The sequence below is a fragment of the Schistocerca cancellata genome, chromosome 5, assembly GCF_023864275.1.
Source record: "Schistocerca cancellata isolate TAMUIC-IGC-003103 chromosome 5, iqSchCanc2.1, whole genome shotgun sequence".
Classification (NCBI taxonomy): Eukaryota; Metazoa; Arthropoda; class Insecta; order Orthoptera; family Acrididae; genus Schistocerca; species Schistocerca cancellata.
Genome location: NC_064630.1, coordinates 502,303,043 through 502,320,799, shown reverse-complemented (window position 1 = coordinate 502,320,799; position 17,757 = coordinate 502,303,043). Strand labels below are relative to the sequence as shown.

The window sequence follows — 17,757 nt, the reverse complement described above, 5'->3', positions numbered from 1 at the left end:
GTGATGGCAGTGGCTTTCAGTCTGAAACTGTACTTCAGGAATGGTGGATGCACCGGCTTGTGATGTTGTTATATGGTTTGAGTTGAAAATGCATGTATGCAGTTTTTTTAACGTTGTGATGAGTCTAATGGCCTAAAAATTCTTTTAAGGTAGGGTACAACTCAGGATGACTCTCATTCTTGTATATCTGTTGGTATAAGACGGGTTATTTTATCTGGTTTCCTTGTTTTTAGCATCTGAAACTGGGATAATGTTGTTCCAAAGCATGTTGTGGCAATAATCACATAATTGACAATTGGACTGAATATCCTCAATATTGTTTGAGTAACAGTTGTATGATGAGTCCATATCAGTTATACAATGGTTCATAATCCAACAACACGGGCGTCTGGCATCTCTGGCGCCATGGGGGGGCCTTATCCTGAATCTTTTTCTCCTTCACAGCCTTTGTTGGCTGAGATTCTCGCAAGGGCCTATCCATGATAAGCATGGGGACGGATAAAGTGGCAGCACCCCTGGGACCCCAAGGGCACAGTTCCTTCAGTCACTGACAGGAATCAGACCTCTGATATGTGGTTTTCCGGGCAGAGGGGTCCCAAGATGAAGGTCTGTCAGCAGTAGATGCTGGAGGAGGAGGCTGCTCCTCCTGTTGGGAGTGGGAATTGGTTCCGAATGACAGTGCTATGGGAATCAGAAGAGAGAAAGGTGGTATAAGAACTGGTTTCGAAAAAGTTGAGGTAGTAGGGTTGATCACTGTGACTTTTGCATAACCGGACATCGTATCAACAGATAGACTGCCTTCAGGGAGTGATCGTCCACAGTCACCACATTTTGGGTCTACCATACAGCAGGATGACATATTACAAAGTGCATGCATCAAAAGCAACTCATGAGCAGTGTGAGGTGAAATTTCAAGTCACTCCACAGCATGTGCTCTTTTATAAATAAAACAAACAATGGAAATTCCTGGTTGCAATATCAGCAAATAAGGAAAAAGGACAGTGTGTTCCTCACCATAAAGATGATATGTTGACTTGCAGACAGGCACAACAAAAAGACTCTTACATTTTTAGTTTTCAACCAAAGCCTTCTTCAGAAAAGGAAACACACACACACACACACACACACACACACACACACACACACACGCACACACATTCATTCACACAAGGAAGCACATCTCACGCACCCAACTGCAATCACCAGCAGCTCGGACTGGCATCCAACTGTCACACGAACAAAAGCAGAAATCTGGAGGTGGTGGGGAAGGGAAAGGGATAGCATGGTATGGATGTGGGGAGAGAAGAGCACTGTCTGACAGAGCGTGCAGGGACTAGATAGAGGCATGACATGACTGCCATTAAGTGCAGTGTTGAGAGGCTATGGGGCAGGGAGATGGGAAGAGGGCATGGAGGAGGAGAGCAGAAGAGGAGAGGGACAGGGAAGGGGAAAGACGGACAGGTGCGTTGGCAGAGGGCAGCAAACAATTAGGGTAAGAGGATGTGACAATAAATAATGCATATATGCATGTGAAATGACATACATACAAAGAAATTTGATTATGGATAGATGAATGAATTAATAAATAAAAGTATAAAAAATTATCCACAGAAACTTTAGAAGCTTAGGAAATAAGGGCAATGATTTGTACACCATAGCATATATTAATAAACTAGATGTTTTAATTATTACTGAGCATACAGAACACTGGTATCCTGAAGAAAAATTCACAATAACCACTCTTTGGCAATGAAACTTTCCCCAAGTTTCAGTAAGGAGATCAAATTGGGTAGAGATGTAATATTTGCAAAAAGTGGTAGCAGTTACAGTGCCACAGAAGCTAGTTCTTCCAGTGTTCAAAATGTCATTGAACTTTCTGCAATAAACTACAGAGTGGAAAGGCAACAAACAATCATGGATGTATACAGGCCTCCATGTGCAAGTATAGATATTTTTCTAGGAAATCTTTATGTTATATTACAGCTATCCTCAAACTCTGCCCAATAAAATGAAACAACATGTAAGAACAATGTATGATAACATCAAGAATCTCAACATGTTAGGAAATGCAGCATGAGCTGAAATAAATTGTTATACTTACAAAACTTTTGTTAAAAACTACTCCTATTTTAATATCACATATCCAGTGAAAAGCATAGCTGAGAAAAATATTCACAAAATGCAAGAAAGTAGCTGAATAGATGATGAAGTTGTACATGCAAGGAAAAGGTTAATACCATTCCAGCATAAAATGTTAGAAGACAGAGAGAATGTTCCACTGAAAGAAGCATTCAGTAAATATCATGAATATTATAAAGATATACTAGTACACACAAAAAATAAACATGTAGGCCACATGTTAATGGAAGCAATGCTGCAGCTAGTTCTTGGAAAAACAAAAGAGCTTCATGTTAAGAAACAGCCCAGATTTTTCTTACATCAACATGCAAAATACATACACAATGTAATTTAATAAAATATGCAATATGAAAATATTTTATTAAAACAATAACTTCAACTGAAATCAACTTTCAGTGTTTTAGTTGCAACTTCTTGAAAGAAACTAGTTTCCTGCAATGGCTGTTTTAGTTTACATTTTATTTTTATTTTGCTATGCTGTGGACCATTGTTTGTATTGAACAGGATATCATGAACCCATTAAATCATGTTACTGCAATGCAAAATGTGTGTCCAACGGTTTAAACATTTTGCTTGAAAATGGCTACACAGCCCAAATGTCACAGTAAACAAAATAAAAATAGATATAAAAAGTAGTCAATGCATGAAATTAATTTATTTCCTGAAATGAACTCCTGAATTACACCAGAACCTACTAAATTATCTTAATACAAACTTAAACATACAAGAAACACAAGAAGTACAATCCGTCAAACTTGCTGTTCAAGGTAGGGCTCAGAAAGCACAAAGACAAGGAGTATAAATTCTTGCTGCGTGTGGGTGGGCATTATCTTGCTAAAAAATAAGCCCAGCATACTTTGGTTAAGAAGCTATTAGATCCAGTGGAAAAGGATCTGTAAAATTTTCAATGCAGAACCCTCATATCCAGTAGACTCAGAATTTCTTAGTGCCTCTACAATGCTTTTTATTTTGCTGCTGTCACTTGGCTAAGGGACATGTATGTTGAAATGCTATCCTTAACATTATATTTAAGGTTATTGAAATTATCATTCTTGGATTCACCAATAGAAAGAATATTTATTTAAGACATTTGCAATATACTCTTGACATTTTGTAGTAGTATGATTGTGGTTTGTTGCAAAGTCTCTAATGAACATAGCCCAGATTTTTTCCTTCACTGCTACACACAAGAAAAATGAGAAATATTCCGAAATTGTGCTTTCAGCACAGATACATTTCATTTGATCATTACATATTTCAATATTAATTACAGCTTTTTAAATATTTTAACTTCACAGTACATAGACTTAAATATTATTGCTTTTTACCCTTCATCTTATTTCCTCACATCAGCAGGGCACTCCCTCAGAAAAATGTCCAATCTACTTACCAGAAAAGCTTAAGGCAGGAAGAAAACTATCTAAAAAAAATTCTAAAAACAGCAAATTGTTTCTTCCATAATACACTCAGAAACAACAACAACACACCACGAAAGAATTATCTGAATGGGACAGAAATCCATAGATGTAATGTACATGTAAAACAAGTGATTACAATTTCAGAAAAACTGGTTGATTTATTCGAGAGAAAGAGCTCACAAATTGTGAAAGTCAATTACATGTCGGTCCACATCTGAACCGTGTGCAAACAACTGACAGAGTTGTTGTATGTCCTCCTGAGGGATAGCATGCCAAATTCTGTCCAACTGGCATGATTAAAATCTTCAGATGGCTGAACGGCCCTGTCCATAATGTTCCAAATGTTCTCAGCTGGGTAGAGAACCGGCAAGCTTGCAGGACAAGGTAGGTTTTGGCAAATACGAAAAAGGCATTAGAAACTTTTCTGAGTGGACGGGTATTGTCTTGCTGAAATGAAAGCCTAGGATGACTTGCCATGAAGGGCAACAAAATAGGTTATAGAACATGTTGACATACTGCTGTGCTCTAAGGGTGCTGCAGATGATAACCAAAGGGCAATGCCACCCCAGACCATCAATCCTGGTTGTCAGACCATATGGCGGGCAACAGTCAGGTTGGTATCCCACCGCTGTTCGGGGCATCTCCAGAACTTCTTCACAAGACTCATCACTAAAGACAATGAGATTCCAGGATGAAGATTTGTCTGGAGACACCCCCGACAGTGGTGGGATACCAAAATGGCTGTCGCCCGCCATATGGCCCGACATCCAGGAGTGATAGTCTAAAGCACCATTTCTTTTCGTAGCAGGACACCTTCGGTTGTCATCTGTGGCATCCTTACAGCATGGCAGTATGTCAATAATATTCTATGCCCCATTTTGTTGGCCTTCACAATAACACATCCTGGGCTTACATTTTAGCAAGCACACTTTTCAAGGAAGGTGACTGATTGAAAATAGAAAATTTTAGACCAGTTTTTATCTTTCCTGTCTTCTCAAAGATTGTAGAAAACGTAATATACAATTTAATTATCACATTTTAAACAAACATAATCTAATCTTTGAAAATCAAAGGAGCTTTATCAAAAACAAGTTAACTGTGGTAACTGCCACACTGATTATTGATGAAGATTATTGATGAAGTAATAATTGCTATAAATAACAAGGAATATGTCAATGGCATTTTCCTTAATCTTGAAAAGGCATTTGATTGTGTCATTATAACAGCAATCTTAGAGAAATGAAGGAACATAGGCATCAGACACATTGTTCATGAACTGATAAAATCTTACCTAAGAAAAGGCATTATGTACTATTAAAAACTGGAAATGGCACACATGTGTCTAGCATTATTGGTGATATGAAAAATGGCTTATCACATAGCTTCGCACCGGGATTCCTTTCCTTGATCTACATAAATGGCACAAAATACTGCTCCCAAAATTTAATGGAAATTCTGTATACTAATAATAAATCTATTGTGTGCAAGCATAAAGATTACAACAAATTAGAAATATTGTGCAACAGTATTATTAAATGCGAGATGCCTTTAATAGGTTCCACAACGAAACATTGTCTCGAAATTTGGTAGAAAATCCGAAGAAATTCTGGTCGTATGTAAAGCACACAAGCGGCAAGACGCAGTCAATACCTTTGCTGCGCAGTGCCGATGGTACTGTTACCGACGACTGTGCCGCTAAAGCGGAGTTATTGAACGCAGTTTTCCGAAATTCCTTCACCAGGGAAGACGAATGGAATATTCCAGAATTTGAAACACGAACAGCTGCTAGCATGAGTTACTTAGAAGTAGATATCTCAGGGGTTGCGAAGCAACTCAAATCGCTTGATACGGGCAAGTCTTCAGGTCCAGATTGTATACCGATTAGGTTCCTTTCAGATTACGCTGATACAATAGCTCCCTACTTAGCAATCATATACAACCACTTGCTCACCGATAGATCTGTACCTACAGATTGGAAAATTGCGTAGGTCGCACCAGTGTTTAAGAAGGGTAGTAGGAGCAATCCATCGAACTACAGATCTATATCATTGATGTCGGTTTGCAGTAGGGTTATGGAGCATATACTGTATTCAAACATTATGAATCACCTCGAAGGGAACGATCTATTGATACGTAATCAGAATGGTATCAGAAAACATCGTTCTTGTGCAACAATGCTACCTCTTTATTCGCACGAAGTAATGGCCGCTATCGACAGGGGATCTCAAGTTGATTCCGTATTTCTAGATTTCCGGAAAGCTTTTGACACCGTTCCTCACAAGCGACTTCTAATCACGCTGCGGGCCTATGGGGTATCGTCTCAGTTGAGCGACTGAATTCGTGATTTCCTGTCAGGAAGGTCGCAGTTCATAGTAATAGACGGCAAATCATTGAGTAAAACTGAAGTGATATCAGGTGTTCCCCAGGGAAGTGTCCTGGGACCTCTGCTGTTCCTGATCTATATAAATGACCTGGGTGACAATCTGAGCAGTTCTCTTAGGTTGTTCGCAGATGATGCTGTAAGTTACCATCTAGTAAGGTCATCCGAAGACCAGTATCAGTTACAAAGCGATTTAGAAAAGATTGCTGTATGGTGTGGCAGATGGCAGTTGACGCTACATAACGAAAAGTGTGAGGTGATCCACATGAGTTCCAAAACAAATCTTGGAATTCGATTATTCGATAAATAGTACAATTCTCAAGGCTGTCAATTCAACTAAGTACCTGGGTGTTAAAATTACAAACAACTTCAGTTGGAAAGACCACATAGATAATAATGTGCGGAAGGCGAGCCAAAGGTTGCGTTTCATTGGCAGGACACTTGGAAGATGCAACAAGTCCACTAAAGAGACAGCTTACAATACACTCGCTCGTCCTCTGTTAGAATATTGCTGCATGGTGTGGGATCCTAACCAGGTGGGATTGACAAAGGACATCGAAAGGGTGCAAAAAAGGGCAGCTCGTTTTGTATTATCACGTTACAGGGGAGAGAGTGTGGCAGATATGATATGCGAGTTGGGATGGAAGTCATTAAAGCAAAGACGTTTTTCGTCGCGGTGATATCTATTTACGAAATTTCAGTCACCAACTTTCTCTTCCGAATGCGAAAATATTTTGTTGAGCCCAACCTACATAGGTAGGAATGATCATCAAAATAAAATAAGAGAAATCAGAGATCAAACAGAAAGGTTTAGGTGTTCGTTTTTCCCGCACTGTTCGGGAGTGGAATGGTAGAGATATAGTATGATTGTGGTTCAATGAGCCCTCCGCCAAGCACTTAAATGTGAATTGCAGAGTAATCATGTAGATGTAGATTTAGATGTAAATAAAATAGTTCATTATTGCAATGAAAGTCGCCTCAGCACCAGCAGCAAGAAAACAGCAGTAATGGATTTAACTCAACACACATACAGACAGATTCTGAAATGCAATTCTGCATTGAAACTATTATTGCTCTCAAAGAAAACTACATAAAACACCTGCAAATAACAATACGAGATAACTTCACTGGGATTCACTCTTGCCAAGCAAACTGGATAAAAATATATTAGTGATAAATACTCTTAGAAACTACTGCAATGATACCCTTGTATTACGGTCTGGTTATCATGCAGTGGTGTCTACCAGAATGAACTATGGAACAGTAGTATGGGATGCCACACCTTTACACATTTTTAAATTTGTGGAAAAAGGGTATTAGAATAACTTGCGGTACATAATCAAGAGACTCATGTCACATTATTTCCTAAAGCTTGGATAATAATTTATGCACATTTATATTTTTAAATCAATCACGCTGGCCTGAACACAAAGTGTAAACTCTTACCTGCAAAATATCATTATGTGTTAAGTAAAGGTCGAGACGGGAAAAATGGAACTGCTGTCAGCTGCATCTGGACATTACATGGAATCAGCAGCGACAACTGAAAATGTGAACTGGATTGGGATTTGAACCCGGGCTCTCCTGCTTACTAGGCAGGTGCATTAACCACTGTACCATCCGGGGCACAACATTATTGCAACAACTGCGTGGACTATCTCGGAACACCTCACGGCCGAGCCACATTCCCATCGAGCGCCAGCTATCCATAGTCCCTGGGAAGTCGATGGGAATGTGGATCGGTCATGAGGTGTACCGAGATACTCTGCACAGTTGCGATAATACTGTGTCCCAGATGGTGCAGTGGTTAATGCACTGGCCTAAAAAAGCAGAAGATCCTGGGTTCGAATGGCGGTCTGGTACACATTTTCCCTCATCACCACTGATTCTGCGTAATGTCCTGATGCAGCTGACAACAGTCATCCCCTCCCATTCCTTTTCTTTCTTCAGTTTACATATAATGTATAACAGCTGTGGATTCTGCATGGTGTCTGTTCTTTCAGACACATCTGAAAGAATAGACACCACGCATTCATGTAACACAAAATATCAGACTAGAAATAAAGATCAGTTTCATCTCATAAGTGACAGAATTGCATTATATTACAGAAACGTACTGTATGCACGACTGACACTTGTCAATGAATTGCCCAGCTCAGCCACATCTCTCCCCACTGTAAATTTTAAAGTCAGCCTAAAAAGAGTATTGATTGCCAGTCCATACTACTCACAAGACGAGTGTCTCAGTTTTGCACAGAATACAGAAATTTTCAAACAGATTTCATATAAGTAATTAGTATTATTTAATATAATCATTGCAAATACAATTTTATTTCATTCACATCTAAAATAAATAACAAAGAAAAGTCTTTGTTGCCAAGCTGAAACTTTTCTACCCTCAAATTAAGTTTCTCATATAAACCATTTGATGTGTAAACCTGCCTTGACATATCACAGTACACTGCAAAAGTAGTAACATAAAAAAAGTTATGAAATAACAAATTCAGAAAAACGATCTTTGTGTCATTCGATGTTGAGTAAAGTAGTAATTATTTTTATTATCATCATCATTATTATTACTATTATGTATCAGAGAAGCATACAGAAATTAATTAATTTACTTACCACTACACCCACTTTTAGGATCTTGTATATTTCTGAACTGTGCATGAGGCTTCAGTATGTCTCCTTGGTACAGTAACAGTTGCTCATTTCCTGATATAGTTGTAGTAGAAGATGACACCTGTTTAAATGCATCATCTACAAGTTATCAAACAATGGAAAGTTCAGATCAGAATACTAACAATTATGGAAATGACAGAGCGCTACTAGCCATAAAGGTGACACATTAGGTTGCAAACAGGTACTATTAAAAGACTAACATATTAAGCTTTTGGCCAAAGCTTTCTTCAGGGGAAAAAAAAGGGGGGGGGGGGGGGGCAACACATGCATTCACACAAGCAAGCAATCTCATATACACGAATGCTCTCTCTCATTGCTCAGGCTAGACCGAAACTGAAATGTTTCAAACAGGAGCAACAATCCGTAGTGGAGCGGGGAAGAGGGAGGGATAATAGAGTAATAGGGTATGGGTTCGGGAAGAGGAAACAGTGGTGTTTGGCGTCTGGCGGACCATGCAGTGACTGGGGGGGGGGGGGGGGGGGGGGCTACCAGGTGCAGCATAAAGAGGCTATGAGGAAGGGAGGGAAGGGGAAAAGGGTGAGCAGAAAGGAGAAGACCAGAGAAAGTGGAAAGGCTGGTGGTTGCTTTGACAAAGAGCAGTGCAGAATGAGGGTGAGGGGACATGAACTGGGAGGAGGTGATAGAATAAAGGGGCCAGAAACTGTTGGGTGGAGGGTGTGGAGACAGTAGGTTACTGTAGGTTGAGGGAAGATGTCAGAAGCAGAGAATATGTTGTAATCTATGTAGTTCAGGAAAGCTGGTGGTGAAGGGGATGATCCATATGGCCCGGATTGTGAAGCAGCCCTTGAAATCAAGCATGTTATGTTCCGCTTCTTGTTGTGCAAAAGGGTGATATACTTTGGTCTTGGTCAGAGTTTGGAGTGGACATTCATCCTGGCAGACAGGTGGCAAGGCTACTGTGAAAGCAGGCCTGTTGTGTACCAGCTCTACTGCAATCATTGCCTAGATTTTTATATCGGTATGACTACCAACCAGCTATGTGACAGGACAAATGCCCACTGCCAAACTGTGGCCAAGGGCAAAGTAGAACACTCTCTTGCACAACATGCAGCTGAACATATCAGGATTCATTGCAATAGGTTCTTCACAATCCGGCCATCTCCTCCCCTCCAACAGCAGATTTTCCGAAGTGCACAAGTGGGATTTATCTTTACAACACATTCCCCACTACCAAAATCATCCTGGCCTTAACCCACAGTAACCTTGTCTCCACAACGTTCACCTAAAGGTTTCTGCCCCCTCTGCCCTATCACGTCTTCTCAACTCACCCTCATTCTGCACTCCTCCCTGCCAAAGCAACCATGTTTTTGCTTCTCTGCTCTCTCCTTTCTGATCCCCCTTTCCCCTTCCCTCCCTCTCTCACAGTCTCTCAATGCTGCACCTGGTAGCCTTGCCTGTCCCCTCTAGTCCCTGCATGCTCTATTAGGCACCACTGTTAGATCTTCCCACAACCATACCCCACTATCTCTCCCCCTTCTCCACTCCACTATGGATTGTTGCTCCTGTGTGACACATTTCAGCCTCAGTCTGACCTGAGCAGCCAGAGATAGAGCAGTCATGTGTGTGAGGTTGCTTGCTTGTTTGAATGTGTGTGAGTTTTTCTCTTCCAATGAAGGCTTTGACTGGAAGGTTAACGCATAAGTCTTTTCGTTGCACCTGTCAGCAACTCATTGTGTCTTCTTTACAATGAGTAGCAATCTATATTTTCCATAATTTTTTGTCTTAAGTTGTCCATGCACTAAAAAAAATCTATTTTTATGTACAATTTTAGTTCTGGAACTTTCATTTAGCCAAATTTCTTTTGATGAAAATAACACACAAGAAAAATGTGAGTGAGAAGCGAAAATTGTGAGTGAGAAGCACAAATGTAATGTTTTTGCAAACATTCACAACCAACATCTCCATTTGCTTCCGTGAACCCAAAAACACTGTAGAACATATGGTGTCTTGTGTTATTTGTTCCCCTTATTACTGAATTGAAGGTCATCAAAGGGAACGACAACTGTCTGTAAACTTGTTTATGCATGACAAATATTTGAGTACATATAACTATCTTTGAAGCTAGTTATTTATCACTGATGCTACTCAATGAAATAGAGGGATCACTCAATAAAATTATACAACTATTTTAAAACACTGAACATGGTATCTTACTTTTACAGTTAGGTACATCTCACATCGTACTTTTGTCATCATATACAAAATAACAATAAAGATGATATTAAAGAATTAAAGCCAATAATTAATTCTTATCTGATGTAAAAGCCATAAGAGGCCCTTCAAATAACAGAGTTTAATAATACATAGCATACCAGATGCCACACCATGGTTTTTGTTGCAGTTCCTGACAATTTTTGTAAGATGCATTCAAAACGAGTGCGCCTTCCTCATTTGAATGTAGCTGCACTTATCGCTGTCTGCTGCCGACAAAAATTGGCAGACATGTTTGTCTAATGTTCTAACATTCTCAAAGGTGTGATATCTCTGGAAACACACGCCTTTATGCAATGGTACTTCACAGAATTGGCAGTAGTATCTTGTTTCACTTATTTTACAACGCACTGCGCGAACTCTACAAGGTCGAGCTGCATATTTCTTTTTTCAAAAATGGCTCTGAGCATTATGGGAATTAACATCTGAGGTCATCAGTCCCCTAGAACTTAGAACTACTTAAACCTAACTAACTCTAAGGACATCACACACATCCATGCCCGAGGCAGGATTCGAGCCTGCGACCGTAGCAGTCACGCTGTTCCGGACTGAAGCATCTAGAACTGCTTGGCCACAGCGGCCGGCTTTCTTTTTTCCACTTCCCACAGTAGTCAGAATAGTATGTCCTTTCATGTCCCCTGACAATCAACCAGGTGGATCCTTACCAGGTGCTCATTTTGTAGGTCAGATTGCTTCAATTTGCTGCACCAACTGGTTGATCACTTGTCCAGGCTCTTAGAACTTCTTTTAGAAACGTTTTATATTTTTTGTGTACATTTGGATTTAGGTTTCTGTACACTTCGTATGCATTAAATGAAGCACAATTTATTAGAAACTAAACTACTTTCTTTGTTCATTTATTGGCTTCACGCATTATCCCACAACACAAAAGATATTGATCAGCTCTGACCACACCTTTCATAAATTTATTGTACATCACAATACATTTTGGTTTCTGTATGATTTCCCCTTGTCAATTTTTTTTCCTGTCACAATTATGGACACATTGCGAACTGTTATTATCATTCTCACTTCCCTTTTATCTTTCCATACCTGCAGCAAAAAGTCACTTTGTCTTCCAAATGTATAGTACATCTATTATTGCTTACTACACGTAAAAGAAAACATAGCTCAATATCCCCTTAGGTCATCTGTCCACACCCACAATACAAGACGAAATCACACAATTGATCTGCCATACTCTAGACTGTCTAAGGTACATAATAGTTATAAATATGTAGGCCTCGAACTGTTTAATATGCTCCCTAAAATTGTACAAACAGTATCTAAAAGTAAATTTAAGACAACATTGGGTCAATGGCTCAAAGGTAAAGCATTTTACTCAGTTGATGAATTTAAAGATTGTAATATGGAAGATTTGCTGTTTTAACATAGAAAAAGGTACCTCTGCCTGTAGTAGGACCTAAATTTGTATCAATAGCTTAGGATAATGACATAGTGTTATCAACATGTATATGATAGTGACATAGTGTCATCAACATGAATACTCCCTGCTTAATATAAATCTGTATAATGCTTTCCTTTTTATTGTAAAATTAATAATATATAAAATTCCAAATGTGTGCTATTGTATTACACTAAATTTCACATGATTTATATATACATTGTTAAGAGAATATAACCATCTCTATACTGTAATTGAACTTATTGACGAAGCCCATTGTATAAGAAAATACTGAATGGCTAATAAAGATTCTTATTCTTATGTAATCTTTCTTTAAACATTTGTTTTCTGTTTGTAGCCACTGAGGGAGACCTTTATTGATTCATAGTGTAGCACAAACTCCTGTTTTCCTTTCTATAAGTGTTTTGGCAATAGCTTTATTGTTGTAATAATTGTCTTGATAAATGTGATGCCACATGCCAAGGCGAATGAAAGTAAAGAGTTAATAGTGTCTTGAAGCTTTCTTCCATCCCCAGTGTATATTTCTAGATTGGAGATAGATCCACTTACAATTTCACAAACTAAACGAATAAACAAACAATATAAGATAAGTTTTCCAGAATTATAAGTCCGGAAATGAAGCCGCCCTCTCCATGGTATCACTGCTTCATCAAGAGAAAGCTCCTGTTCGGGACTGTACACAATCTGAAATTTATTTAGGAGATACTTTAGTACAGGTTCAATTTTGTAGTCACTGTTTTCATGACTGTTTTGTAAGGAATTGTCCTTGAAATGCAATTATTTCCATATCTGCTCAAATCGATTTCTGTTCATTAGCTTGCCAAAAATCAGTGTCTCTATTACAGGATCTGTTGACCAATAGTTCTCCAAATAATCTTTTTTTGTGTGTCCCATCAAGATAATCATGCCTAGAAATCTTTTCAGTTCAACAGGTGACATTCGTAAATTGGGGAGACTTGGGAGATTGTTTAAAATAGTTTTTGTTTTGTTTGTAATACAAGTTTGACTGTGTCAATATCTAACTGAACAATTCATCCCGTAGAAATAATTCCACAGTGCTTATAACACTTCTGATCTCATTGGGAAGGGCTTTTACATCTGGAATTCCTTTAAATATTTCTAAAATAATTATCTTGTTCTCCACATGACTTTCAGTATCAGAAGCTTCGTCGTCTAAACATTAACAGTTATCTCACTTTGGCTGATTATATCCCTGTTGTTTTCTCCCACTACCACCTTCAGTAACATCATCTGAATCATTTGGAAGATCAGAACAAATGTCTGCAAACAGTTCAGCAAGAATCTCACTTTATATCAAATCTTACTGCATAATGCAACAACCACAGTACTGACTATTTCTTGGTACTGATTGTAAGCGCGTAGAGAACAGAAATACATATTTATGTGATCCATTCACAATAGTTGGACATGAAAACATGTAAATCTATGTGTTAAACACATTGCAGACTGACAGATCACACTACAAAAAGAATGAGATATTTGACATCAAGCAAACTTTTTCCGTACCTGATTTACTTCCTTCCTTAGCACCTGGAAATTTTACTCTTTACTTTTCCTGGTTGCTATCTTTTACTTTCTTTGGAAAGGGTCTTGTTCCTGTTGTCCCTATCGAGGAGAGTAATAACCATATACCCTTCTTTTTTAAGCAGTGATAATATATTTAATGTCATATTTAAGACTATCACCTACAAAGTGTCTCGTAAACTGATTAGCAACTACTGGCAGAAGAACTTTACTACCAGTGTGAGTTTCACAGCAACATGTTTTGCATCTATCTATAATAGACACTTTCTTTACCCAAAAAGAAATATTTTAAAAAGCTTAAAAAATTTAATGCAAATGTTAAATAATGGGAAGTATAGGTTGAAATATCAATAACTATGGAAAGGATAGATTGCTACCCATCATAAAGATGACAAATTGAGTTGTAGACTGTTACCCATTAAGCTTTCAGCAAAAGACTTCATCAGGAAAGAGAAACACACCCAAATTCATTCACGGAAACACATCTCACAAACACATGACCCTATATCTGGTTGGTTGGTTTGTTTAAAAGAGGGGGGGGGGGGGGGGGGGGGGGACCAAACTATGAGGTCATCAGTCCCTTGTTCCTAATAAAAAAATGCCGCAACTGGGAGACAAGACATATAACACAAAACAGAAAGAAAGGAAAAACCACAAGAATGAAGGAACAAAAGAGGACAAGGAAACAACAGAGAGACGCTTGAAACAGAAGAGAGTAAAACAAGAAAGCAATTTATAGTGGCTGGCCGACCACGAAAATAAAAAGGAAAAGGCAGCCATTCTGCAACACATTAAAACTTCCACCCTAAAAGCACTAGGGTGGAGGGCACAGAGGGACAAAGGACATGCGCTAAAACCTACATAGAAATATAAAAACCTTTCTCACGGATAAGATGTAAAACTAAAGCTGCTGCTGAGGCACCGTCGCCCAACACTGAAGGTAGGTAGGTGGAACAGTTAAAAGTCCGCCGAAGAGCAGCTAAAAGTGGGCAGTCCAGCAAGAGGGGGACGACTGTCATTTGGGAGCCACAGCAACAGAGAGGTGGGTCTTCGCGATGGAGTAGGTAACCATGCGTTAGCCTTGTATGGCCAATGTGGAGCCGGCAGAGGACAACTGATTCCCTGCGAGAGGACCGCATGGAAGACCTCCACACATTCGTTGTCTCCTTAATGACATGCAGCTTGTTGTGCATACTGTTATGCCATTCACTCTCCCAAAGCCTGAAAACCCTGCAGCATAAGACAGAACGCAAGTCAGCTTCAGAGATGCCCATCTCCAGAAGCGGTTTCCGCATCACCTGTTTGGCCAGCCTGTCGACAAGTTCATTGCCTGGGATTCCAACGTGACCTGGTGTCCACACAAACACCACTGAGCAATGGGACCGTTCCAGGGCATAGATGGACTCCTGGATGGATACTACTAGAGGGTGGCAAGGGTACCATTGGTCGATAGCTTGTAGGCTGCTCAATGAGTCAGTACACAGGAGAAATGACTCACCAGGGCATGAGTGGATGTGCTCAAGAGCACAAGATATGGCCGCCATTTCTGCAGTGACACACTGCAGCCATCTGGTGAGGAGTGCTGTTCAATATGTCCTCTATGAACATAAGCAAAGCCTACATGACCATCAGCCATTGAGCCGTTGGTGTAAACCACATCAGAGCCCCGGAACACATCAAGAATCGAGAGGACATGACAGAGGAGAGCGGCAGGGTTAATGCAGTCGTTACGGCCAAGCAAAAGGCCCAGACAAAGCTGCGGCTGAGGCGCACACCATGGAGGCGTACGTGAACGGACAGTAAGTAGAGGTGGTAAAGGGAAGGACTCCAGTTTGGAAAGAAGGGACCGCACACGAACCGCAATTGTTAGCCCTGACCTGGGCTGCCGATGCAGGATATGGACCACCGTGGGCGGGAAAAGGAAATGGTAATTCGGATGCTCAAGAGAACTACGAATTTGTGCAGCGTAACTGGTGAGCATTTGTGCATGTCTGACCTGCAATGGAGGGACCTCAGCCTCCACCAGTACGCTGGTCACCGGACTCACCCTAAAAGCTCCTGTCGCTAGTCGAACCCTGCAATGGTGCACAGGGTCGAGTAAATGCATTGCTTAGGGCTCTGCCGAACCATAAATCACACTCCCATAGTCAATTAGGGATTGGACAAGGGGTCTGTAGAGCTCCAGCAGCATAGAGCGATCTGTACCCCAATTGGTGTTGCTCAGGCAACGGAGGGCATTGAGGTGCTGCCAGCACTTGCACTTAAGCTGATGAAGATCAGGAATCCACGTCAATCGAGCATCGAAAACCACTCCTAAGATTTATATGTCTCCACTACAGTGAGTGGATCATCATGAAGGTAAGGTTCTGGGTACGGATGAACGGTACGGCGCCGACAGAAGTGCATGACACACGACTTTGCGGCTGAAAACTGGAAACCGTGGGCTAGAGCCCATGACTGCGCCTTGTGGATGTCTCCCTGTAGGCGCTGATCAGCAACACCAGTACTGGAGCAGCAGTACAAAATTCAGAATTCGTCTGCATACAGAGAAGGTGAGACAGAGGGCCTGACTGCTGCTACTAGACCGTTAATGGCCACTAAAAATAGAGACACTCAATACAGAGCCGTGCGGGACCCCATTCTCCTGGATATGGATAGAACTATGGGAGGCACCAACTTGCACACAGAAAGTATGGAGCGACAGGAAATTTTTGGATAAAAATCGGGAGCGGGCCCCTGAGACCCCACTCATACAATGTGGCAAGGATATGATGTTGCCAGGTCATGTCGTATGCTTTACATAAGTCAAAAAAGACAGTTACCAGGTGTTGGCATCTGGAAAAGGCTGTTCGGATGGCAGACTCGAGGGACCAAGATTATCAGTGGTAGAGCGACCCTGGCGGAAGCCGCCTCGACATTGAGCCAGTAGGCCATGTGACTTCAGGATCCAACCCAACCAGCGACACATCATGCGTTCCAGCAGTTTACAAAGAACGATGGTGAGGCTGATAGCTATCCACATCAAACGGGTTTTTACCGGATTTGAGCACTGGAATAGTGGTGCTCTCCCACCATTGCGATGGAAAGACGCCATCGAACTAGATCCGGTTGAAGATGACGAGAAGATGTCGCTTTTAGTTAGATGAGATATGTTTAATAATCTGGCTGTGGATCCGATCGGGTCCAGGAGCTGTATTGGGGCAATGTGCAAGGGAACGGAGAAGCTCCCACTCTGTAAATGGGGCGTTATAGGAATCACTTTGACGTGTAGTGAATGAGAGGACTTTCCCTTCCAGCCGCCTTTGGAGAGTGCAAAAGGTTGGAGGGGTAATTCTCCGACAAGAGGCTCGAGCAACATGCTTAGCAATAGCATTTGCATCGGTAGATAGCACACAATTTATGGTAACTCCAGGAACATTGGTTGGGGTCTGGTACCTGAAAAGATGATTGATCTTTGACCAGACTTGGGAAGGTGACGTATGGCACCCAATGGTCAAGACATACCTCTCCCAACACTCCTGCTTCCGTCGTATGCTAAGTTGGCGAATGCAGGCAAGGAGCGGTTTAAAGGCTATGAGGTGCTACAGGGAAGGGAGCTGCTCATGCTGCTGTAGAGCTCACCAACACTCCTTAATTGCTTCAGTAACTTCCAGCAACCACCAAGGGACTGCCTTATGCCAGGGGCTCCCTAAAGAGCATGTGATCGCATTTTCTGCCACAAAAACAATTGTTGTAGTCACCTGCTCAACCATGACATCGATGTTACTGTGTGGGGGAGATTCAACAGTGACAGCAGAGGTGAAAGTTTCCCAGTCCGCCTTGTTTAAAGGCCATCTGGGCAGGCGTCCATAGGCCTGACACAGGGGCAGTGACAGGAAGATGGGGAAATGGTCACTACCATACAGGTCGTCATGTGCTCTCCAGCGAATAGGTGG

The 17,757-nt window shown here is 40.8% G+C and overlaps 1 protein-coding gene across 2 annotated transcripts in view; it reads right to left on the bottom strand.

Annotated features, from left to right (window-relative positions):
- LOC126188200 (uncharacterized) overlaps positions 1-17,757 on the bottom strand; it is a 318,265-nt gene that overhangs the window by 252,247 nt on the left and 48,261 nt on the right. For both annotated transcript variants that reach the window (XM_049929743.1, XM_049929742.1), the window contains exon 3: positions 8,563-8,680. In XM_049929743.1, the coding sequence (XP_049785700.1) occupies positions 8,563-8,680 (118 nt within the window). The remainder of the gene's footprint in view (positions 1-8,562; positions 8,681-17,757) is intronic.